This window comes from Gadus chalcogrammus, chromosome 8, assembly GCF_026213295.1.
Source record: "Gadus chalcogrammus isolate NIFS_2021 chromosome 8, NIFS_Gcha_1.0, whole genome shotgun sequence".
In the NCBI taxonomy this organism is placed as follows: domain Eukaryota; kingdom Metazoa; phylum Chordata; class Actinopteri; order Gadiformes; family Gadidae; genus Gadus; species Gadus chalcogrammus.
This window is the reverse complement of record NC_079419.1, coordinates 15,009,799-15,035,687: the sequence shown is the minus strand read 5'-3', so window position 1 is coordinate 15,035,687 and position 25,889 is coordinate 15,009,799. Positions and strand designations below refer to the sequence as shown.

Below are 25,889 nucleotides of genomic sequence, written 5' to 3'. Positions count from 1 at the left end.
CGTACAAAAAACACACGAAGATGTACAGTTTACACACTACATAAGCTGTAATGCCAAGTGCATAAGAAAGAGAGATTGACGCAATCCAAAGTAATCAATCCTCCATGCAATGCACCGTGGATCACCTGGTGATTGGCAATTTGACCCAACAACTCACCCCAGCCAAGTAAGTGAATCCCCACACCTACTTCCTGTCAGAGAAGAAGGTCATGACGATGAGGCGTGGAGGTACAGGCCCCCACAAGGATCCAGTAGTAGTTAGTGCCAGGAAGTAGAGGCAACCCGTCACCACCACCTTGCATCCAATCTGTAGCACAGAGCGAGAGATAAACAAACATACACACAGACAGACCGACAGACAATGTTATCTTGGAAAAATCCGATCGAGGCTCAGTCTCAACCAGGGAAACAGAAAGCGAAGAGGGATCTTTGTTTTAAATCGCGTTATTGACTCACGCCTTCCGAAGCCAGTTAATATGAGATGTATTTTGTTATTTTCTCTTGATCCCTTTATCCCCATGTGCAATATAATAAGCATTAACATGTCAGCCCGCTATCTCTTCTCTCTGAGATAACATCGGGCAGGAAATTAGAATATCATCTATTTTAGGCATTCTAGACTGATTTGTAGCAGTTTGCACTACTAGATGTATTTGCAAATAAAGTAGGATTTTTGTGTGCTATCTACCCTCTCCCAGCCATTTTGCTTGCATTTGCATAAATCATTGAGCATTAAGAAAATCCTCCACAGGCTGGCGTCACATTCCAGTGTGTTCCTCACAGCTTAGTTAGCTGCCTGGAACCACCCAGAGAACAAGACTAATAAGTGTAATGGACGATGATGGATCAAGGGCAAACCTCCTCCCCAGGGGCCCTACCAACGGGGGCCCTAATCTTCTCATTCATCCAAACAATCTGCAATGACAAAGGGATCAGGAAAACACATCCAAACACAACCCACTGTATTGCTAAGAGGCTAGAATGTAACCCTAATATGAGCCTCCACATGTCCATACTAATTGCCTCATAGTTTAGCAACAACTGTAATTTAACCATCTGCACTTGGACTGACACAAAGGTCACACGGAAGTCACAGTCACAATTAAAGGCGAGCTCTGAAAAGGTTGATACGCTGTGACGCTAACGCAGACGGCTAACGACGCCTAGAGTGCTATCATGTTGAACCTTACCCCATGCCCCTGTCCGTCCAGCATGAGCTGACATTCCAGGACATGCCTCTCTCCCTCTCTCTTAAACGCTTATTTGTACGTTATTTGTGCACGGTTTCAATGCAAATGGCGATCAAAGTTCTGGTGTTTTATTATTCGCGGCCTCTTCCTGCGCCAAACGTACAAACTGTGTTTTGTCTGCGGGCGGGGCCCTCGGTGGACTTGAGGTCTTCCACGGTGACCCTCTCCATGTCCTCCATGGCGGAGCCCGAGTACAGCACCACGTCCTTCACGAAGATGCTGATGGCCCTCAGCATGAAGACACAACAGGTCATGTGGATGTAGTTGCGGGTGCAGTGCAGGCGCCTGCAGGGCGGACATGGAGGTGACGGTTCTTCCGTCATTACAAAATCATGAAATCCAAGTGGGGGAAAGTACACACAAATAATCAATAATGCATGCTCCTGAAAAACATCTCCACATGATAATCCCAAAGCAAAAACAAGTTATGTAACGTTTACATTGGTTAGCAGCATCCGAGGCCCAGCGGTAGGCATCCTAATGCGGTGTGTTTAATGTGTTTGTGTGTGTTTGTGTGCACGCTCACATGCATGCGTGCGATTTCACACACACTATGAACAAAGCCGAAACACATTCTTGAGATTAGGAGGCTTGAAAGGCACAAATATTGATCTCTGGGCTCAAAGTGAGCAGCAAAAGCGAAATGACTAGCATGTGCTGAAACAGTCAGTCCAAACTCTCCCAGAATATCTCTCCATCTAAACCCAATATTTTCAAAGCGCCAGGCATCATGCCATTAATACTTATCATCCACCGATTGGCAGGTAAGGGAACACAGTAGATCAGTGCCCTTGTGACTGTGGAATTATAAAGTAATATGCACTGAAACAGCCAGTGCTTAAAATGCAGACATGGAATTGCCTGTCACAACATGGGCTTATACATGTTAAGAACACGCGGCTACAAGTTACGACCCTCACGGACACTGTAGCGTAATGTACACATAATGTAAGGTGAACCAGATATACTGTAAATTTTTTTCAAACAAGCTCATAAAAAACAAACATATGTATATATAAATTTTATATCTATATATATATAATATCTATATATATATAAGCCGTCTTCTGACAAACTATCGACTGGAGAATGGTGGCAAATTGAGGCAGGATAAGCGATTCCCCGTATGGACAGACGAAAAACTACAAGCTACACCGCTAATGTGAAGTATCCCCCTGGAGACCGTTGTGAGCCCGGCTCTCCAGCAGTGTGACGTGCGGAGGAGGCCAGGCGGGGCTGGAGTGCCCCCCGAACGTCAGCCGCCCCCCCCCCCCCCCCCGGGATAACACATTAAACTCATTCTGAACATAGATTTCCCGGTGCCGGTGCTGAACCAGGGTCCATGCGGGGCTGGAGGCCCAGGACACTCACGCCCCTGACAACACCGCCGAGTGTGGCGTCACACGTCCCGGCCAGCACCGTCCATGATTCTCCAAAACGTTCCAGAAAGGAAAACAAAAAGAGCCGATGATTTTACAGGCCCGGGAATTAAAGCTGGGGTGGCTCATTTTTTATTCAAAGCATCTTTTGTCGTATTTGTTGAAATTCTATTTATATCCAGCAATCAAAAATTGGATATCTGTGACTGTCAAAGGCTTATAATAAGTAAGTCTTCCGTCCTTCAGCCAGAACGGAATGATTGGATGGCCCATCTGTCTGTCTAGCAAGCTAGCGAGCTAGTCATCTATATTGAGTTTTTTTGGAGGGGGTCTGAAGGGAGGGCTAGGATTTGTCCTGTTGGATACATTTTTAAATGTAACTTACTCATGCTGGTTTCTCCAAATTGCCTACCCTAACTTTAATAAGCAGGGACCGAAAAATATCTTTCTTTTTAATATGCGAGAGCTGCAGTCTTGTGTCTGGCTTCTGTCATTACAGATAAGTCTTCCATTAGTTCTGTTAAGAGGAAAACACAACAATAATATTATTGTCTATTTGTATAGCGCTTTTTCAGATGCAGCAAAACCATAAAAACTAAATGGTAATTTAGGTGAATAGGAAAGGAAAGGGAACATGTTAATCCCCATTTTGAAAATTGACATGTGTCCGCAACTGTGGTCTGTAATCTTCATCCCTAGGCAAATGCCAAATTCAACGTTTTTTCCTAAGAATCATATCATATTCTAAGTAAAACCGACAGTTTAGAAGACAATAAAGCGGGCACACGGCAAAATGTCAGGAAAATCGAGCATTCAGTCCTGCCAGCCTGCAGCCAAAATAATCAACGGTAGACATAATAGTATGCTGTTGAAAGTCAGGAGGCCTCCAAGGGTTAAAGTAACGTTTGATACACAATCTGCAGGCTCCATCCTCATTGTCACGCCACACATTAAGCGGTAAACTCCCAGCACAGCAGGGCTCAGTTCTGCAAGACCATTGTTATTCATATCAGATTAATTCACTTTTAAGTCTTCATCATGTTTTTATTGGAAATAAAGCCAGCATCTGGTGGCTTTGTTGTGTGCTAATCTCACATAAAAAAAAAAGGTTTGCGATACGTGGCGCCAATCTTTATTGAAAAGTTAATTAACTACTACGGACTCAACACACCCTTTAGGTGTTGTATAACCCAACCCAGATCCTATTTTAGCTGTGTAGTATCTGTGTAGTATTTTAGTTGGCCGCGGCCAAACTCAATTTCTGTAGATGCTACTCAGCCACGTAACGAAACATGACTTCAGTAGTTACAAATGTATGTCATAGGAGAGTGCTTTAGAATCACTGTAGCATCAACAATAAGTATCAGATATTGGCTTCATTTCAAAGAAGCTGCATGCATTATATATAATCCGGCATTGAAAGTTGTTTTTCAGAACGCACCACTGCCTCTCTACTTATTAAAAAGGTAGTCAACTCACCGGAAATATCCCAGTATTCCCACAGCCACCATGAGGGAGCCCAGAGAGATGGAGTAGCCCACGGTGTAGATGATGTACAAGCGATGGAAGACCTCCTGGGGAACACCACATTACATGTATATTAGAATTTAAAGTACTAATACCTCCATGTATCTTTTCAATATCCGTTATTTCGATAAGGGCAGGCAGTAAATATTACCTTTATATAAATAAATAAAGCTGCCTTTAAAACATATTTCTTTCATGGTGCTGCGTGGGTATCAACAATAAGCCCACTCTGTACATACTTTTTGTATGCTCCCTCATGTGTCAAGGTAATTGCATTTAACTGGTCACACTTGAACAAATAATATTTCCACCAAACACTTGACAGGTTTCAGAACTCAACATACACATGTAGCGACAGACTGTTTTATGTAGTTGAGGTAGCCGTTTAGCTATGAAACTAGTTTTGTTCACGTTTTATAACTACTTTTAACTTTTAAGTAACTTTCTCAAGTAAATAAACGGTAAATAATCGGTTGTCAGCGCATAGCAGTGGCACCGCACAGCGCACAGCGGTGAAACCTGACCAAAACGCGATGATCGCTCTCCCCAATGGCCTTGTATTGGATTGTGCTCCAGCACACAGAGTGTGCCCCCTGGAAATGAAACAGCAATTTGCTTGGGTGGGTGATGGGTCCCATAAGAGCTGCAGGGGGCTAATTGGGGCTTCCAGTGTTCGGGAAGGACACCAGCAGAGGGGGAGAAGGAGGAGGTGGGGGAGGTGGTGGAGGAGTTGAGGGTGGAGGATGGTGGAAGAGGAGGTGGAGGAGGTGGTGGAGTTGGAGGAGGAGTTGATGGAGGTGGAGGAGGGGTGAAGGTGGTGGAGGTGGAGGGAGGTGAAGGTGGGGGGGGGAGGAGGAGGTGGTGGAGGAGGTGGTGGAGGTGGAGGAGGTGGTTGGTGGTGGAGGCGGACGCAGCAAAGGCGTCCAGAGGCTAGCGGTGGCTGGCGCCAGGCCCCTCGGCGCCCCTCTCCCAGAGCCAGGCGCTGGGCTCACCCCTGGGCGCGGTAACCAGACCCTGCGCTGCTGTTATCATTTAGCATCAGGACCCCCGTTGCCAATCGTAGGGGAGTCTTTAGGTTGTGGTGGCGGTCGTGCGGTGTGGTAGGAGTAATTGCACCGTGACCGGGGGTTTTCAGTTTTGCACATATGCATTCATCGTGGACTTCTGAAAACAATTCTTGAGCGTGCATTAACGTTCACATTCAGGGTACGGCAGAGAATGGAGGGACCCACGATGAGGTTGTGACCACATCCTTTTAAGAACTGTTTTTGGAGGGAGAGGGAGAATGAGCCATACATGTGCGAAAAGCCGTACATTGCCAGCTATACTAAAACACTATTTCGCTTATGGCTCTGCAGCACAAAGAGTGTAAGTGAAAATCGAATTTTAACACGTTGAAAGCAATGTGTTGAAAATCGAAAGGATAAATATATTTCCGTGCAGCCGTTCTTTGTTGTCACACATCTGCAGCGGCGCCCCAATGAAATCAAATCCTCCTCCGCACTAAACCTTCATTCCATGAAATCTGCAATGAATGCATTCATGTTGTTCCGGTGACATTTCACTGTGTTCTTTCGAAAGACCCTCGTAACCAATAGCAACCGACTGTCTTTTATTTTTGTTGTTGGTTTTCAACATGGTTAGATGGGAAATCCTATGAGGGACAACGGCGGCGAGGTCTGTGTGGATGTGTAGAGTTCTCAGGGCAGCGGTTGACTGCGGGGTCTGAGAGAGTTAGGCCTCTCGAGCACATAGTGTAACGCCACAGAGTGGGGGGACGGTGAAGCTCTGTCTGAGCAGCATTCTATTTCAATGTCCGCTTCCGAGTCAGTGTTAAGCTGCTATGACCCTTATAGTATAACACCAAAGTGTGTGGCGCATTTCATATACAACATCCATCATCATATGACTCATTCACAACGACCGTACTAAAAAAGTATGGTCGTAATCATGGGGACAACACGCTCCCCCTTTCGTTCCTAGAACCCAAAATGTATTATTTTAAGGTTGAACCAAAGACTCATTGAAAGTAAGCACAGTTTGCAATTACCATGATTAATGAGGCATAATGGCAGAAAAGTAATCCCTTTATCCAGGGGTACATTCAGAGTTTAATGTCAAGCCCTACGTGAAACGTGTCACGTAGCTACCCACCCTGGGCTGTGTTGCTACGGTGGTCCATTCAACTGGCAAAGATGACGCTGTGTCAACAATCACGTATTGTCACCTGGCTGGGGCTTCTGCTACACCTGACCTGTGAAAACGTGCGATAGGCCACAAGCCCCTGCTGCCAACACCATGACACCCTGCCCGCACTACGGGAGCTCTGGTGAGTGCTGATGTCTTCACCACAGACCTGTGTTCGCCACTTTCAGCCACCGCAGAGTTGAGTCGGGTGTCTGATGGTTCTTTGCCTTTCCCATACTTATCGAAAGCCCTGACCGGATGTCTGATGATTGATTTTTGTGTTAGTTTCGATGAATATTATATATAAATATATAATATTGTTTGGAAATTGATTGTTATCTCAAGTAATTTTCTTGTTTGAGGAAACTCATCTAATGAATTATAATGTATATGAATACATTTGCAGCTAACATTGCATCTGAAGAAAAGAGGCCATGTTGAACCTACGACACTCAAATAAAACTATAATTGCATTAAATAATTCATGAGATTTTTGATGAATCTGCCACAGCGATTTCTGTGTTGTCCCTGATTGCGTGGAAGATACTAACTGTCAAACTGTGCAGGGTTTAATGGAGCAGAAATACTGCCATACAGAACATGAACAAAACAAATGCAAACCTTCTCATGGTTGTGGTTGTAGTGAGGGAAGAATTTTGCACATTCACTATAATTGGCCCAGGTCTTGTTATTGGTGGCGGCCAGCTCCCATGTCCCATTGTTGTCACAGCGACGGTATGCTAGTCCTGGGAATCGAACAGAACTGTGTCAATTATCACAGCATCATTACATAGACAATAGACATGGTACACAAAAAGGTGCCGATTGTTGAAACGATGACAAGCAACCTTTGCATCAATATATTCTATGTAATCACACACAGGCTGCTCAATAAGAGTGCTTTCTCTTGCAACGGCTCCCGGCGGAGACACGACAGGTCAGCCCTACCTTGGTGGTTGAAGTCATGGATGTACTCTGGACATGCCGTGGAAACAAGCTCTCCTGGAGCCCCCTCAGGCCAGCAAACAATACCATCCCACTCCGGTGAGCAGAAGCCATCTGCAGACACAAGAGCATGGCTGACATTTAAAACCATGTACTTGGGAGCATGTACTGGAGGAGTGTAGAGCAACGTCTCAATTCAAGCATTACATGACCTCCGGGGGGTGCACTTGAAAAAAAAAAAAAAGGGTCCTTTCATCCATGGAAAAAAAGGGAGAAAATTAGCTCTGCAAAGGCAGCCTTGTAATTTGCAACGTAGCTGACATACGCAAAATCATGGGGATGAAATGGAAAGGTCTGCGACCCGGACCGAGCACTCACTGGGTCGAAGAGCCTACAGCCTACACTTTCACACCGTATAATTAGTGTGGGAAAAATACAATGGATTCCCTAGCATCAGCACTCCCGGGTGTCAAAACAATTTGCCCATTAAGCTCTAAGTGGTCGTTAACGTTTTGTTCACTATGGCTGCAGAGGGCTCATACCAGCTAACATGTTTTCAGACATGTACGCCTGGACAATGTACTATGGTACATTGGTGGTAATGGTCAATTGGTTTCAATATGGATTTCATTTGAAGGATTCCCTGTTGAGGTTTGGGGAGCCACTTTGAACAGGAACTGCTGTCATGAAAGACAAACGGAAAACAAAGGCACTACTTCCTCAAATAGACACTGCATCCTTGTTTCCCCAGAATGATTCCTTTATTTATGGAAACCTGAATTGATGAGATGAAAAAGAAACGCAGTCAACATTCACAATCATGACTTTCTTCTGACGTAAAAAGCACTATCACATTAATGCTTCATTTTAGACTTTATTTTCTTTTCAGACTTTCCTCTCCAAAACTCTGGTGATACATTTGTCACTTTTCAAAAAAATGTGACAAAATCGTCAAAGCCAGCACAAACTAATAATTATGGTTAAAGTTGTACACCACAGGGCATTCAAGGATACAAGTAAAGAGCTGGTGCCCTACGTCACCCATTGATCTCAAGAGGGCTATGAACCTCAAGCCTTCTGATAGGACAGGGCTGAGGCCCAGGCACTTCTGGAAGAAGCCATTCTTTGGTTTGGCATTGATTCTCTCTTCTATTGAAAACATGTACCCCTCTTCTGACCACTAATAAGCAGCTAAACCTATGCCCTCTATGCTGTAGATCCATTATTTTCCCTATTCCTGTAATCAAAGTTACAAAGGACCTTCTGGAGCGATGACGAAAGGCCTTCTTTATATGCCTTCAAGATGGCCTGTCACTCTGAGCACATAATTAAAGAGTAGCGGCATGGGGTTGAGTAATTCGTAGAGCGCTCTGGCGGGAGAATAACAGTGTCTACTTCTGAAATCACACTGACCACAGGTCCTGAGAGTCAAAAAAGGAAAAGCCCTGCAATCTTCTGCCATAGTTTTTCATGACACGCGGGACCACCTACCAGCAGGCCTAAATTTAACAATGCATAGGATCTACAGTAACACTGCACAGCTAAGATGGAAATGTCGCGTCGTGGATTGTTGGGGGACTTGGGCATCACTGATTTTTGTGCCGTAAAAACATTTGCATAGGGTTTTATTTTTCCCCCTCCGCTTGACTAATTCTGTCCTGCCGATGTCAAGATGTATACAAACAGAGTCCTAATCCACAGTGAACAGACTCATAATGATGGGCCAGGTGTGGTTCTACGGCCATGACCGCAAGCCTGAAGGCCGGCGCTATTTTTCACACTGCGAAGTCTGGGCCATCGAACCCACATCCCTCCACTGTCCTCTCCAGGGGAAAACCTCAGTGTTCCCTGAATGAAGACCTTGTCCAGGCCCTGTAACGTAGCCCCGCATGTATTTAAAGCACAAATGAGGAAGAAAAAGCAAATAAGAGCGGCTTCACTGCGGAGCGGCATTCAGCATAATTAAACGTTCTGAGCGTTGAATGTGGTAAGCGGACTGACCCCTTTAGAGTATCTGGAATAGCAATAGCAATATCAATCCCATTTATTTCCAAAAGGTAATTCCTATACCATACAGCACAAAAACAGTTGGCATTCTAATAATGTGCAGTGAGGCCACCGCTCTACGTGGTTGTGTGAAATCACTATGGGGCCAGACAAGACAAAGGAGGACGGATATTAGAGCTGAAAAAGATCCTCAAAAATGCAATAGCCCTTACTATTCTCTGAGATTGACTCAGCACCACAGAATCCCGCTTTCACCACAATAGGCTAAAATTAAACAAATCTAAAAAAAAAACAACAAGCCATTTTAGGCCCAAACCAACAAAAGTAAAAATATAAAAACTATCCATGTCCTTTGAAGAGAATCCTGTCTTATTACAGTCTCTTGACATCAAAACCTAAAGCTTGGGTAGGCAATATATCGTAGAAGTACTTCTTGTCATATTTGTTGTAATTCTCATCCTGACTTTGACTTGAATAAGGAAAAATATCCGGTTTCGTGGCAGTCATAGGCATGTAATCATTTAATTACATGCCCAACATGAAATAATTGGATGACCCTTCCTGTCCGTCTACCTCCCTGGCTACCTGGCTCCCTAGCTGCCCATTGCACTGCAAGAGTCTATCATCAAAAACATAGCAACTCATTAATCGGATCTTACCAAGTTAATATTCGATCCATTCCATTCATAGCACAAACAACACAGATACTTACCAAAATATATGCCACAAATATTTTACATTAAACTATTTTGATGTAAAGTAATAATCAATTAATCAATATTTAACAGGAACGTTTAACACATTTAAAACTAGAAAATGCATTTCCTGTGAAAAATGCAATCAGTGCTGTAGCGTCAAGTGGGGTTGAAAATATAGAGCAACACAGTTTAAGACGTACAGGAAAGGTCGAATAGCTGAACCCAAGTGAATATTTAAAGTTCAAAAGTTTATAGTCTGAACGGAGGTAAGCATGATAATCTAAACATACAAACTATTTTAGAAAAAGTCAAATAGTTGGGAAAGCGTGTTTGGTGTGTGTGTGTGTGTGTGTGTGTGTGTGTGTGTGTGTGTGTGTGTGTGTGTGTGTGTGTGTGTGTGTGTGTGTGTGTGTGTGTGTGTGTTTGTTTTTGTTTTTGTGTGTGTGTGTGTGTGTGTGTGTGTATTGGCATCACTTTATTAATTATGGTTGAGTCAACCATAAATTACCCACCGACACTGGAATATTTGTTAATGGTGGAAATATTTGTAAAGATACGACTTGATAACAACACAGGTAAGATATAATTTGTGGTTGTTAGAACACTTAGAAAAGTCTGGTGGGTTATTGACGTCATTCTTTCACATCTAGTTCGTCGCGTTTAGGTAAAAGAATGATAAGGCTTTACTTAATTATGCTTTCAGAAATTTCGTTTGTATAGATGATAGGGAAAATTATACATTCTGACAAAAGCAGACAACAAGCCATTTATGAAGAGCCGAGTCTCAAACTATAGACTCGTTCTCAAAAGCTATAATTCTGATTCTATAAGTTGGACATGGTCATGCTCAGTAGAAGCAGAACAACGTTGAAGATATTATAAAGGACGAGACGCCAATGGCTGTGAGGCTCCGATTGGACCCATTGTGAAACAAGCAGGAGTCGCCTCGCCACACATAAACGCCCCATGCTCGACACGTGAATGTCCAATCGATTAATCATATAATGTCAGTGAAAAAAGAACTACCGTCACAGTTTAAGCTTAACATTGTGTTTCTGGGTTAAATATTCAAGGTTCAAAGACGTCCAAAATGTTTAGCTGTGGTTATAGCCAGCCTGGTCTGGAGCTGGGTGACGTCATCACTCTCTAAGAAGGGTTCAATGGAAGTCAATGAGACCAAATTAAAATACTAAAACAGTTGCATAATAGTTTGTATAATTATCAATAATGTGATGATTTGTTAATGTTTGAACCAGGTTTAGTGATTGGAAATTGACTTGAGTTGCAAAGTCTGAATTGCTTGAAACAAGCAAAGAATACATTTAAAAATTGGAAATTTAAAAACTGTGGAAGTAGTAAGGACCACAAGTTTGTAGATAATAAGAAAAGAAAGAAAGAAAGAAAGAAAGAAAGAAAGAAAGAAAGAAAGAAGAAAGAAGAAAGAAAGAAAGAAAGAAAGAAAGAAAGAAGGAAAGAAAAATAAAGCCTAAGACTTAAAAGAGTTGAGCTCTAACTGTGGCACTCAGCCAATATTCAAAGGGGTTTTTGGCAGTTTGCATCTTTCCTTTCCTTGGCTGTGTTTGTCTGTCTAAATAAGGGAACGCTACAACGAATAAACTCTCTTATTGAATTTAATAATATAATAATAATTCAATGAATAATTAGTTGTTCCTCTTTGATTGACTAGTGACTAGTTGAAATTACCGATAAGGCATGATATAAGTCAATATCAATGAGTTGGTAGTCTCGCAAAGCCAGACCAAACAACAGCAAGTAGAATGGTCTGGAACCACGCTATTTAGAGCCGTCTATCCGGGGGGAAACTGGGCTGGCCTGTTTTTATTTCTTTAAACCAATCACAATCGTCTAGGGCAGGGCTAACCCCGGGAAGCAGCAGCTTTGTCCATCCGAAATAGTGCAAGAACATCTTTCTTCATCAGCACATGCTGAAAGCAAATCTTTGCAATTTTCGACGGAAAGAGCCAAACATGCTAGCTTTACAGCGCCGTCAAAGTCCTCTTCAAAACTCGCCATACTGCGTAGTTTCCGAGTTTGAGGGGGAGCACAATACGGGAAAGCCAGCAACAGGAAGGGGAGGAGTAGCGGTGGAATCCAACGCTAGCGCTATAGACGCTGTCCATTTCTGCTCAGCCAGACTAATGAGTTGGTTGATTGGCTGATTGATCGTGTGATTGCTTGGTGTTAACAGGCTGAGACTACTAGTAGCCTTCAGGGCTGTGCCACGGTTCTACGTGTGCTGGTGCATGTTAACACTAAGGCTGGTAAGGTTTTTGAACATGATTGAAATATACAGCGCAGGCAATGCGCACGATGACCTTCTCATCCTGAAAGACGGAGAAAACCTTTTTTGAAATGTGGCTTTGAGGGCACAAAAAAAACAACTATCATTGGCTACAAAAAATGAAAACGGCTCCAAATGAACCCTTTAAATCAACCAAGGGTTTGGTTGTTGTTCGTTTTTCCCAGACAAAATGCCCTCATTAGCATGGCTTATTTACACATGTTCACTTCTTTAACGGGGCTGCGATTGGAAAGACGTGTGCAATCTTCCAAATGGGGTCATCAAAGCGCCACCAGATAAAGGCTAGGTCACATCAGCTCCGCCGGCGTCATCAGGTATGTGGGTCAGGCACTGTGGCCAGCGCTGCAGCACACAACCCCTTGAAACGCGCTCTTTACGCAACAAGCTTGAGCAATTTTCCCCTTAACATGATTCCCCTATGGGCGCATTACAGTTCCTACTCAGTGCGTCGTTGGATTAAGTGTGAAAATGTTTGCCAACTGAGGAAAAAAGAAACCTGTGTAAACCCCGTCTGAAATGCTGGGAAATACTAGCAATGCTGCACAGATGCTAATCCAATGTTTAGCAATAATAAAACCAACTACAGCTTGGTTCTGGATAAATAGGGACACTGGCCTGGTGACTTGGGAATTGAACGGGTGGGTTACGTCCAACACATAAAAAACCCTCTAAATCCCAAGCCGGGAGCTGGGAATGAGCTCGCAGGTACCGGGTAGCTGTGTGACGTGTCAGGCTGCATTAGACATGACGATTGTCAGAGAGGGAAACTAGCCCCTCATTTTATAAAGGCCTGATGTGTAGCCGGTGCCCTGTGTTGTGTAAGTGTCCTTGGCTGTTGGGATCAATGTGGCGTGAGAAACAACATGCTTCTTGTTTTCCCTGTCACATGCAGACAAGCCATCTTTTAAAGGCACAATGGTATTAGTTTGGTTAAATGTTTTACATTAAACATCGTGACACATGGAAATACTGTGTGAGATACAGCACGAGACAGCATAACTACTGGTGGCAATGAATAACACTCTATGTGATTTATTTGATTATTATGGTTTGTTTGCAGAGAGGGAGGGGGAGGGGGGTAGTTCGAGTCTCTGACTACAATTTTACAGAACCACAAGTTTCTGTAGAGAATGATTGGTATGCAGATGGGATCTGAAATTTCAGTTTCTGAGCAACTGAATGGTAAAATTACTGCAACCAAGTTTTCTTTGAGTCTACACAAAATGATGCATTTAAAGTCCCATAAGTGAACCGATACAGCCAGAATACATATCGCCTTTCTTACTCTGTTAAAAACCCAAAATGAAGACAAAAGGAAATGGACCCCTGTGTTGTTCTGATCAGGATCACTTGTTGAACCTCACGGATGTGCAGTCTAAAACATAACAGCTTGCCCCTGATTTGGGTCGATTCGCCTGTCCATCTTATAGAACTCTGTTAACTAAACAGTAATATACTCTCAGTGGTGCCATTTACTACACACAACAAACGACACTGCCTGTCTTACGATACAGACAATGCTCCAACAACCATTTATTCAACCATTGGCTGTCATCTTTCCAGTGAAAAAAGGTTTTACATCAAACATGCAAGCAAAAAGATAAAGATCATAATGTTGTCGCTTTTCCTTACTCACCTGGAAAGATTTGCTTTGAAATGATGTTTCCCTCACACATACGCTTGGCTTTGAACAAGAGGCCTATCTGTTCATCTTTGGTGAGCACGTCATCTGCATACACCTGCATAGAAGAAGGACATGGAGGTAGGTGTACAGGTGAACAGTATACCGGTAGAGGAGCCCCACAGGTACCATCGAGGTCCCATCTGTGTGACCTCATCTGTGTGACCTCATCTGTGTGACCTCATCTATGTGACCTCTTTGAGGAACTCTCATGAAATCGTATACTATCATGTCATCGAGAACCCCTGTTCACTTAACAACATATTGCCCTTTGTTCCTACCTATTAACAATGAGCAATACGTTAATGCGGTGTGAATATTGCGCTGTACTGCATGCGAAACCCATCTGGGATCCAGCATAAAGGTTACCACATCACTCTCCCCGACCCAAATGAGCATCTGCACATTAGTTGACCGCCGTGTTCTCCACATGTGATTGTCTGAAGCACAGCTGGTTCCCACCCCCCTCCCTCCTTCCTTCCTGGGCTCTTCATATCTCCAACACAAATAAAGAGAAAAACAAGTGTTATTTTGTAAAAGGGCAGAGGCGTGAATTTGCAGGAGGCTAGATGGTGGCTCCTTGAACAACCTGATAGATTAGCAGCGGAGGTGGAGAGGATACTCTTTATCAGCCTCCGCTCGAGAGCAGGGGTCAATCCACCCGCTGAATGGTGTCGACGGGCCACCAAAGTGATAGGTGGGTGTAAAACAAGAACTGCAAAATAACCTGTAACTCTGCATTCCAAATGCTAATTTAGCCCAGGAGGTTAGAGTTAGGATCAAACCTTTAAATATTTTTGCGTCCTATTTTTGTTCCTGTATTAACAAGCCATCAAGCAAGAGGTAAAGAAGTTGTGCCATATTCCTGTCCTTGGGTCAACAGTATCCATTCCACCTGGTGTTGGTAGACACAGCTGGTATTCCTGTGATTCTATCTGCTGCAGTCAGTATGATTAGGCCACTAATCTGACGTGACGTCTGAACACAAGAAAATACATTATACATACATACATACATCCTCTGACACCTTATGTTTTCCTTCTGCGTTTTGGAGAGCGCAATAATAGCACAGGTGTGGGTTTTCCATTGAAGGAAACATTTTGCCATCTAATAGATGACTTTGGCCAACTTACTGTTTTCTCTGAGGTCACCTTCAGTTGGGACATGTATGAGTGTATTGGAAATGACAACAGTCATCCTGGGTATTGGAGCACATAAATATAGTGAGCAAAGTGTGGGAGTGAAAAAAAATAAAGCTCAGGCAGCTCGCAAATCATTTGGATGTAGTATTGGCTCATGTTTTTTATTATGTATGTTTTACTGAAGTAAATCAGTATTATATTGTACTTACAACTCCCAGTACCGGGAAACTCTATACATTTAGCATTTGAATATCATTAGAGCAGTTGCTCATACACAGAAAACGACTGCATGAAAAGAGAAAACCCTCTCTTTCTTGAATATAGATGTATCCATGATAAACCAGTGACACTTTGAATACTAAAGAAACATTTAGATTAAACGTAGAATTTGTTCAAGGTAGAACTCAAATGTATCACCTTCAAGTTATTAGTCAATATACCTGCGGTAAGTTGCCATCTACCTAAAATGCAAATGGACAGCCGTTGAAAATAATCAAATACCAAATCCTGGTATAAATGGAAAAGGTGGAAAAGTGGGGATATTCAAAAAAAATATTTTGTCAGCATACAGTGTTTTATGTCCAGAATTTTCCCATGAAAACCCTAAATAGGAAATAAAGGAATCAGAAGACAGTATGTGTTTGCTTGGGCCTTGCGACTTAAGGCTCACCTACGTGCATAAACTGTTTTATACAAAACAATGATCACAAACAAACTGTTTGCTGTTGCCCCTTATCAATCGGGTACCAGTGCCAATTAATTAGCAGGAACATAACCCCTGGTGGAAATTAATGCTTAAAAGAAACTGATTCGCGTCTTGTGGGTCTTCCTAATTTGAGGATGCTAATTTAGCTAATAAGGACACTCGAATCATCAAATTGCACATGCAGGCGATGTGGAAAAGGCGTTTAAGCTCAAACTTGTTATTACATTCAAATTTTTTAGCCACTGCCATCTGGCCCAGATTAACCGGTTCTTAACAGTAATTTCCAGACAGATTCCGCCTAGATTTCATATGCAGTCTAGTATATATGTATATAGGCCTATATATGTTCCTATATGATTTGGAATGAGACCATACCTAAGTTTCAGAATGTTCAAAATTTTTACAGTTTATCTTTTTATAAAAATACACATTGTTGATACACAAGGATATATTTTCTTACTTCAAATTTAAACCGTAAATACAAGCTCTCGTAGAGGTTTGTGTGCTTAAAACCACAATATCTCGATCCATTCAATATTTTTTTTCACAATTCGGCTTGAATAAGGATGTCCATTTTGAGAGCTGAATGGAGTTACAGAATGAGACATTTTGGGCTTCACACTGTAAACAACCACAGAGGGAACAACCTCGGACCACAGTGGAACAGGGATATATACAACCTGTTTACTGTGCTAAACCATGCCAATACAGGATAGTTCATCTGAGACCTCCCCAGGACGCTTTTTATACCTGAAGCCACGTTTTAGACAAGTATTTGTGTGTCAGATGACAGGCTGTTGTTAAAGAGAGAAGTATAAAGAGTACATTTCACTTTGAATGTACTGTGTGTGTGCGTCAGTCTTGTGCAAACCAAGTAGAATATTGCATAAATATATTGCACAAATAGGTTGAATATTTTGTTCCCCCCTTTAGAATATGAAATAAACACTTAAATGTCTACTAGTAGAGAATACAGTCCTCCCTAGAAGAACAGAGCCCTGCCAGTTTTAGTAGGCAGATTTATTCAGCTAAAAACTTACTCTAAACAAATATGTTCATAACTCTGTTCTGCTAGTCCACTAGTGAGGACTGTATTCCCTTCTGGTAGACAGTAACATGTCCACTAACATTTAAATGCTGATCTAATAAAGATGAAAAGGTAAATATGTATTTGGAAAGTTGGAAATACAGCCATTTCTCACATGTACCAAGTCCACCAAGCATAAAGCACTCTGATAATTAGTAAAAGAAAGACAGGTTTATTTTTTCTTCTCATCTAACAGAAACGAACAGGGAATTTTAAAAAGATACCAAAAAATTATAAATTTTCCATTTTTAATAGGAAAATCATGGTAAAATAACTGTGTCTAGTGATTATTCCAGAAATCTATTCCTCCTGCCCTGGCTTGTGGCCAAACCACCAGAGCAAAACACAACTCTCACAGGGCGAAACATAGACATTCTTATTTACAGCATTTCATTTTCAATACAGTATTCCTTTGTTTAATACTTTTGAGTGTGTGCCAGTGTGTAAATTAGAAAAATACACACCATATAAATATGTGTGTTTTCATCACTGGGCCGTGGAATACAAACTGCAGTTGAAAAAAAACCACAGGTGTCTGTTTGTCTATCAGTTAATGACTTAAACTGAAACTCTCTTCAAGGATATATGAAGACCAATATGGAGCTTACTGTATCTAGGCTGCTGTGTCAAGGTAACGATAAACCCCTTGGAATATAAAGTTAGAACTTAACTTAAGAATAAAACGGATATGACTCGTGTTTCCCCCATCCCTGAGACCACAGTAGCAGACGCTGTATATACGCCTCTCTCTGATGACGAGGGTAGCCAATGCTACGCTAACAATCATTTTCACATCTTTTTTTATTTCACACTTCTATATTTATACTGTATAGATATCACACTTTTTTCTACTTCTACATGCCCCCTACTTTCCCACCCTGCGTAGGCTGCAGTCAAAAAAGAGATATAATATTTTCTATTCAGTGCATTTAAAAACATTGTGATCGAATTCAAAATGTCTGTGCGTATCGTCAAATGACATGCACTCACTATTTTAAATTCTTAAATAAATAAACTGAAATGTGGCCTGCTTAAAAATAAAAAGGCAAATCTGAGTTGGGGGACATAATTTGGACCGTTTCCTACAAACAGTCCTAATTATAGACAGCATGATTTTTGTGGTGGACCAGATCACTTTCTGAAACAATGCCGTGTATCGAAGTGGAGAAGACACAAAGTCAAGGCCTCATCATTTACTTTAGCATGCTCAAATGTACATGTACCAATCACAAATGATGTTCATTGTTTTTTCACTGATATTTGATATACTCCTTTGTTGCTACACATTTGATTGCCATAGTTATGAATAATTAAGTGATTACCGGAGGAAAAAAGGGAGACATGTATGAAAGACTAGACAACCACAAAAACATTATACTCGCAGTCAAAGTGACCAAATACGCAGAACAGACAATTGCTTGAGGCCCCCGGGCAAGAGAACCTATAATTCAGTGGACCCACAGGGTCGAGTCATCTCAAAGCCAATGCATCTCAAATTCAGGGAAGGCCTCTCTTTTATGGCCTCTTGTCCGTTTTAGGAGAACAGAGGCGAAACCATAGCACTGCAACTAAGATACTTGTTAGTGACTAGTTTGTTTCATATCACATCCCTACAACCAAATAGTTGCTTATTGGACTAATCATCGATATCAGAGGAGCACTACATAACATGTTGTTAGAATCAAAGTAGAAAAAAAGTTATTAAAAAGTAAAGCTGCACTATGTACACTTTTCCATTAGCAGCCTCTAGTGGCTTGCATGGTTGCTGCAGCTATAGTTATATCATTATCCGATGAGAGTGGCTGTCATCTTGACTCAATGATGGCGAGTTTTATTATTTGGAAACGTTCTATTTCAGATATTTTTTATTGGAGTAAATAGCTGCAATATAAAAGTACCATTAGTGCAGCTTTAAATATTGCAATGTTCAAAATTGAGATAGCAAATTATGAGTTGTTTGCTCAGTTTGCTATCTAAACTTGGAACAAACTATAGCCGATTGGTTGAAGATAATAATCAAATAGTATTCAACCCCATTATTGTATTTCACAGGCTGAATACGAATGTCCATGCTGAGTACGAATAATTTCAAACGTCTCATTCAATCTTTAATCCAATATTTTGCAAAATGGGCCTGTGGTTACTTAATCTGAGTTTAAGGTTGCACAATGGCAGTAAAAGAGAGGGGAGGAAAGTTGAAAATTGCCTCAGATTTCCCCACAAGCATTTAGCATATCAATAGGATTTAGGTGAAATTCCTTAATATACAATACAATGTATCTAAACGTTTTGCGCCTCAGGGAATAGTTTACTAGAAAAACATGGGTCATTAAGGGATAAGCAAGTCTCAAAGTACTATATTACTACCTCCACCAGAAGGAAAGGGGGGAAGACTATGTGTGTGTGTGTGTTTTTGACGCACAAATTCTATGACGTAGTTAGTGTTTTGACATGATGTGTATATCCACATTAAAACGCCTGATCATGACCTTGCTAGTGTTTTCATTGGAGCCATACATCTCATTCATTTTCTCGATCACTTACGCATCATCGGATATAAAGCTCCTCTTGTTAGTTGATCCATTGCTGCTGTGTGCATATCTACGATTCTCGGGTAAACGCCGACATAAAGTGAGACTTTCCTTTCCAGATCACACCTCATCACATGGATGATAAATAATATACCGATAATATTGACTCTGGTCTCTGTAAGCGCCTCTATTATGGGAGTACAGATGTGTGTTTGTTTTATGTACTTGTTTTGGTCATTTGCCATTCTTTGCACCATAAACCAACATTGACTTCCTTGTCGTTGGCACGTTATCAAAATTGGGATCCCATGGGCTTCTCAGACTTTCCTCAGCGTTTTTATTTTAAAAGTAGGGGGATCTAGAAAATTATAACTTTGCTGAATCTCGTTTTTAATGGCCTGTCCACTATTTGGAAAAAAAAACATGAATATGTTACTTTTGACATATTGCACCACATGAATGTTTTAGCGGATGAGGTTCCTGGATATTATAAACTCTATGAGTCAGTGCCACTCCTTTTCAACTGTGCAATTTGCATTTGACGATAAAAACCACAAACCACTAGACTTGGTTGTCCTTTGGAAATACTCGCAGACCACATTCTGACTTAAAGCAGCATTCAGTTCCTAATTATACCCTCTGTTCATAAGGGTAAAGAACAGCACTTTTGTCCTTGATGGAAACATTGTGTGATCCATCAGAACGAGTGTGTGTATATCGCAGGGGCCTCAACCGGTTACACTGTTGCTCTCACTAATTGAGGATTGAGCACTTTTCCTACCACCAAGTTATATAAATTATTTACCAAAGCAATGCAGGGCAACAGATTCATTTTACACCCAACGTTTAGTAACTACTAGTGGTCGTTTATACAACGTAACACCCGTTTCCATTGTTTGTCGTGATGTATCAGTAACACACATGTATTGTATAACATCTTAATGGATCTAACACAAATGCTTACATTCATAAACAGACTATTTTGCATGACACTGGGTTACATTTAAGTGTATTGCATAGACCACTAACCCTTGACAAAGGGAGTGGTCTTTTAATGGATACATCAAGATAATCTAGATTATGGATTAAAAATGTATGTTCCAGACAGTGAGAGCTATCTATTTTAGGAGACACCAGCTTGTGGCTTTATATCATAGTGATGATACATAAGATTGTAGCACAGAGTGGTCCTCTAAATAGCAGTGGACAACCACAAACTCTCCACTTCCTGATGTAATGCCTTCTCAGTCTGTTCTCCACACAAACATGATTTAAACATGTTGATGTTGAAGTTTTTAACACATAGACCAGCCCTTTGATTGGTAGTCAAGAATTGCAGATCCTCTGTATTCCCAATTGCATTGGACCTTCTTGAGGTGGGTAATGTTATGACTGTCTTGTTTCTGTCTAAAGTATTAATACTGTGACAATTTCATCACCTCCATCATATCTCTGCAGATCGCCGTGACCTCCTCCTGGAAAATATGCCTCCCACATTTAAGGTCTACTAACCACCTGCTGCCCTAAAAACTACAATATTTAGGGCAGCAGGTGGTTATTTAATTGGTTTCTGAGCCCATGCAGAACCAAACCATGGTTGTGTGTTCCTATCCGAAGGTTTGGCAGCTTTTTATAAATGTTTTCCAGGAATGAGGTACAGCTTTAACATGCTGTTTGTACATTAACTGGTTATCTCCTGTAGCTGTTGTTATCTTTGGCTACTTAAGCCTCCTTGTAGCCAGGGCTTACCCACCAGCAGCGGTCACACCTGACCATATTAAACTTCCATAAGCCAAACCCCTGAGTTTATTCCATCACGTCTGGGTGGGCTTCCCAAGATACTGCCTCTGTTAGCAGTTTAACTGTGCTGGTGTATTATCATAAAGGTTACAGCATTTAGTGTGTATGCAGCAGCACTATGAGCAGGTATAAATGATAAACAACACTTGGATATGTCAAATAGGTCATTTGACATTGTCCATTGCCAAATAGCGTTAAAGGGCAACTCAGCGCTACAACCTTAAAAACAGTTCAACGCCTCAACAAATGCTTGTCATTGCAAATAGCTGTTTCGGATTAACTCAGTAAGTCACGTGTTTCTTGCACTTCCTATTCATTCAAGAAGGTAACAAAAGGCAACACCAGGCCACAAAGACCTCCATGTCTCTCCTGTGGCAACCTGAGCATAATTTAGGCTATAGTCATCAATTCATAACCTTGACTTTTTACAGTACAATGAAAGTTATTCAATGTTTTTTTGTAAGAAATACAGGGTCAAACTACAGCAAGCATAGTGCTAGAGGTATTTTAGCACTTCAGGTATGTTGAGCAGCTTAATAAGGTACGGTGAAACACGGTCACATGCATGTACCCAAACGCTCCCTTCCCCACTGTCCACCAAGGGCACTGAGGCCTGCAGAGACAGAGGCACCGCTTGTTTGAGTCCCTTAATTGCTACTGCTTTCCTATAGAACATCTCTAAATCAGAGAATAATCAGGCATCATTTAATCATCTGAGGTGTCTCTCATTGTCGGCAAACATCCTCCCTCTTGATTTGGCTATTAATGAGCCAGCTGGTCTTGAATCCTGCCAGGTGTTAGAGGTTAATTAATTAGAGGGAAGAGGACCATTGTAAATTAGGGCTCGGTGATGCGAGGACACTTTAAGTATACTCAGTAGAGGTTAGCCTGGCATGGCAAGATCAAACTAAAATGCAAATGCCCTGGTAAAGCATGTGTTGTTGTGTAATAGGATGTAATAGGATAAAACACTGATATAAATTAGAAACACATTGTCGTTGTATACATACTTAATATTTAATACTCTTAAGACTTCTCGAACTGAAATACAAACATCACACAAACCCAGTGAAAGACATTTGCAAATGAGCCAAAATGACTATTATTATTATTATGACGTGTGATATAACCGTGAAACATATCTCTGGGGGCATTCAATGTGTAAACTGGCGCCAATTTCTGTTAGTATGAGGGCAACAGCCTCTCCAGCCCAGTGGACGATAACATCCTAAAGTGGCCTTGTGCAGTACTTTAGAGCTTATTGAGGGCTCTTCTTGACAGCTATTTTTGATCTACCATTAGCCTCAAGGGATCTCAGTGCAACGTAATGCCAAATAAAATCACCTCGATGCCCTGTGAACACCACGCTTTATCTTTACACGTCATTCTGCTCCCCTGAAATAATAAAACATTTATTGTACTGCTTACTTGGTGTAGTGGCATATCTATCCCATTACGCAGATCTTTCTGCAGTCCATGGCTGAGCCTGTTGCTTTAGATGGTAGACTGGCCACAATGAAAACCTCGCCTGGAAGGGATTTTCTTCTTGTATATATCCAGGTTTAAACTTTACCCTAACTTAAAAACAAGATCGGGAAGGATTTGCTGAAGCACACATATAAATTCCAGCAAGTACCTGCAATATGTGTTATTCTATTTTGTCATTATTGTCGTTTTTTCGATGCCGTGTAGTCTGAAAGCATTTACAGACGTTTATGCATTAACTGTTAGAACTATTATATGTTCTTGTATCTCTTTACAAGATTATTGCAGTCTTTATTTCTGGCGTTAAAGATCCCATGCCATTCTATTTTATGATGCTTTAATATAGGTATTAGTGGGCCACAAACACAGTATTCAAAGACGTCCCCGAAATTCAGCTGTGGTGCAGAGTTACAGTCACTCCGAAACAGTCGCACATTGAGCTTCCCCCAAACGCGCTGTTTCGGTGGGCGTGTCAAGGCAGGTCAAGGAGGGGGGTGGGGGTGTGGCCCTGAGCAGCTTGTAGCCACTACCATGCGCTCTGTATACGGTGGGCGTGTCAAGGCAGGTCAAGGAGGGGGGTGGGGGTGTGGCCCTGAGCAGCTTGTAGCCACTGACAGTACCATGCGCTCTGTTTACGGTGGATGTATCGCAATGGCTCGTAGAAACCCATATTATACATAGATATCTATATCATATAATATATAATATTATCACCTGGCCCTGAGCAGCTTGTAGCCACGGTACCATGCGCTCTGTTTACGGTGGATGTATCGCAATGGCTCTTAGAAACCCATATTATACATAGATATCTATATCATATAATATCATATATATTATCACGGCCAAAAGCTGTGTGAGCCTCCAGACGATAGGTTATTATGAATCTCAAACGACCGCGTCTACTTCAGATTGATGTGGAAGTGGAAGAACCAGAGACGTCGGAGAACCCGACGAAGTCCTTTGTGATTCATTATATCGTCTGGACGCGCACACAGCTTTTGGCCGTGATGTATTATTTGATATAGATATCTATGTATTATATGATATTATTTAGATATAGAGAAGAGCTCCAGGTCTGTAACGCAAGTGTTGTACACTTCCTTGTTATTTGGATAACCGTTCTGCTGTTGGTGTTATGGCATAACACGTCGGACTCTCGTCTCTGGTATTTCTACAACGAGACTCGTATTGGGGGTTATCTCAGCCATGGTTGAGAATGAATTGGGGGAAAGGAACTTTGGCTTTGACTCCCTGAAGTAGGCTACATGAACCACGAAATGGAGGAGAAAGGGATTGTTGGCCGCGATTGTATCCCGCTTGAGCCCTGCTTCCCGCCGCCTCGGCAGCGGTCAGCGCTAATCACCGCATCCTGAAGCCGAGGCGGTGGTCCATAGGCTCCGGCGGGAGACGACTAGGGATGCACCGATCCGCTTTTTTCACCTCCGATACCGATACCGATATCTGAGGTTTAGTATCGGCCGATGCCGATCCGATACCGATATAGAAAAACAGCGCGAAATTATGGCTACAAACTAAGTTTCATTGAGGGGAAAAGACTGGGATCATGAGACTTGAATTTTTGAGGTGCTTTATAAGGTTTGTGGTATTAAAGCTAGAAGGTTTAGTACCACCCCTCGGGACATTTACTTTGCATATGTTGCATGTAGCCGTGGAGCTTGCTGGCTTAGGTAAAGTGAAATAGCTCCAGATAGCAGATCCTTTTGCTTGCTCCATTTTGCAATCACTGTAGGCTCCGCACGGCGTGTTGCTTGTTTATGACGTCACTCACAGCGCACAGCATAGAAACTGAATAGATCAGCCAATAGATAGATAGATACACTTTTATTAATCCCGTGAGAACATTTTCGTGGGAAATTCAATAATCAAAGCAGCAAGGTAGTAGGAATAGGATTCAAGTATGTACATAAACGTTAAAAAAAAAAAAAAAAAAAATTTTTTTTTTTTTTAAATATGGATCGGCCCATTTGTCACCGATACCCGATCTAGAAATTTCTTCAATATCGGTACCGATACCGATACAAATATCGGATCGGTGCATCCCTAGAGACGACCGCGGTCAACAATCCCTTTCTCCTCCATGTCGTGGTTCATGACTTCAGGGAGTCAAAGCCAAAGTTCCTTTCCCCCAATTCATTCTCAACCATGGCTGAGATAACCCCCACTACGGGTCTAGTTGTAGAAATACCATAGACGAGAGTCCGACGTGCGCCATCACACCAACAGCAGAACGGTTATCCAAATAACAAGGAAGTGTACAACACTTGCGTTACAGTCCTGGAGCTCTATATCTAAATAATATCATATAATACATAGATATCTATATCAAATACATATTATCACGGCCAAAAGCTGTGTGCACGTCCAGACGATATAATGAATCACAAAGGACTTCGTCGGGTTCTCCGACGTCTCTGGTTCTTCCACTTCCACATCAATCTGTAGTAGACAGAACCGCGCGCTGCCTGCTGCCTGCTGCCTGCTGCCGGCGCAAGGCACCACCGCCCGGCTGCCCGCTGCCGGGTGGTGGTGCCTTGCGCGGAGCAGGCAGCAGAGCAGCAGCGCGCGGTTCTGTCTACTACAGATTGATGTGGAAGTGGAAGAACCAGAGACGTCGGAGAACCCGACGAAGTCCTTTGTGATTCATTATATCGTCTGGACGTGCACACAGCTTTGGCCGTGATAATATGTATTATTTGATATAGATATCTATGTATTATATGATATTATTTAGATATAGAGCTCCAGGACTGTAACGCAAGTGTTGTACACTTCCTTGTTATTTGGATTAACGTTCTGCTGTTGGTTTGTGTTGGCGAACGTCGGACTCCGTCTATGGTATTTCTCAACTAGACCGTAGTGGGGGTTATCTCAGCAATGTTAAGAAAGAATTGGGGGAAAGGAAAGGAACTTTGGCTTTGAACTCCTGAAGTCATGAACCACGACATGGAGGGAAAGGGATTGGGACGCGGGTCGTCTCTAGGGATGCAACCGATCCGATATTTGTATCGGTTATCCGGTACCGATATTGAAGAAATTTCTAGATCGGGTATCGGTGACAAATGGGCCGATCCATATTTAAAAAAAAAAAAAAAAATTTTTTTTTTTTTTTTTTTTAACGTT

The 25,889-nt window shown here is 42.0% G+C and overlaps 1 protein-coding gene across 1 annotated transcript; it reads right to left on the bottom strand.

Moving 5' to 3' along the window:
• Positions 1 to 184: 184 nt before the first annotated feature.
• Positions 185 to 14,090, bottom strand: LOC130387882 (parathyroid hormone/parathyroid hormone-related peptide receptor-like). The gene is made up of 8 exons (XM_056597177.1): positions 13,953 to 14,090; positions 7,292 to 7,402; positions 6,965 to 7,089; positions 4,109 to 4,203; positions 1,354 to 1,535; positions 1,063 to 1,067; positions 859 to 915; positions 185 to 307 (listed from the first exon to the last, which is right to left on the bottom strand). Exons 1-8 carry the CDS (start codon positions 14,059 to 14,061, stop codon positions 185 to 187), a joined length of 807 nt encoding a protein of 268 aa, XP_056453152.1. The 5' UTR covers positions 14,062 to 14,090.
• Positions 14,091 to 25,889: the final 11,799 nt, after the last annotated feature.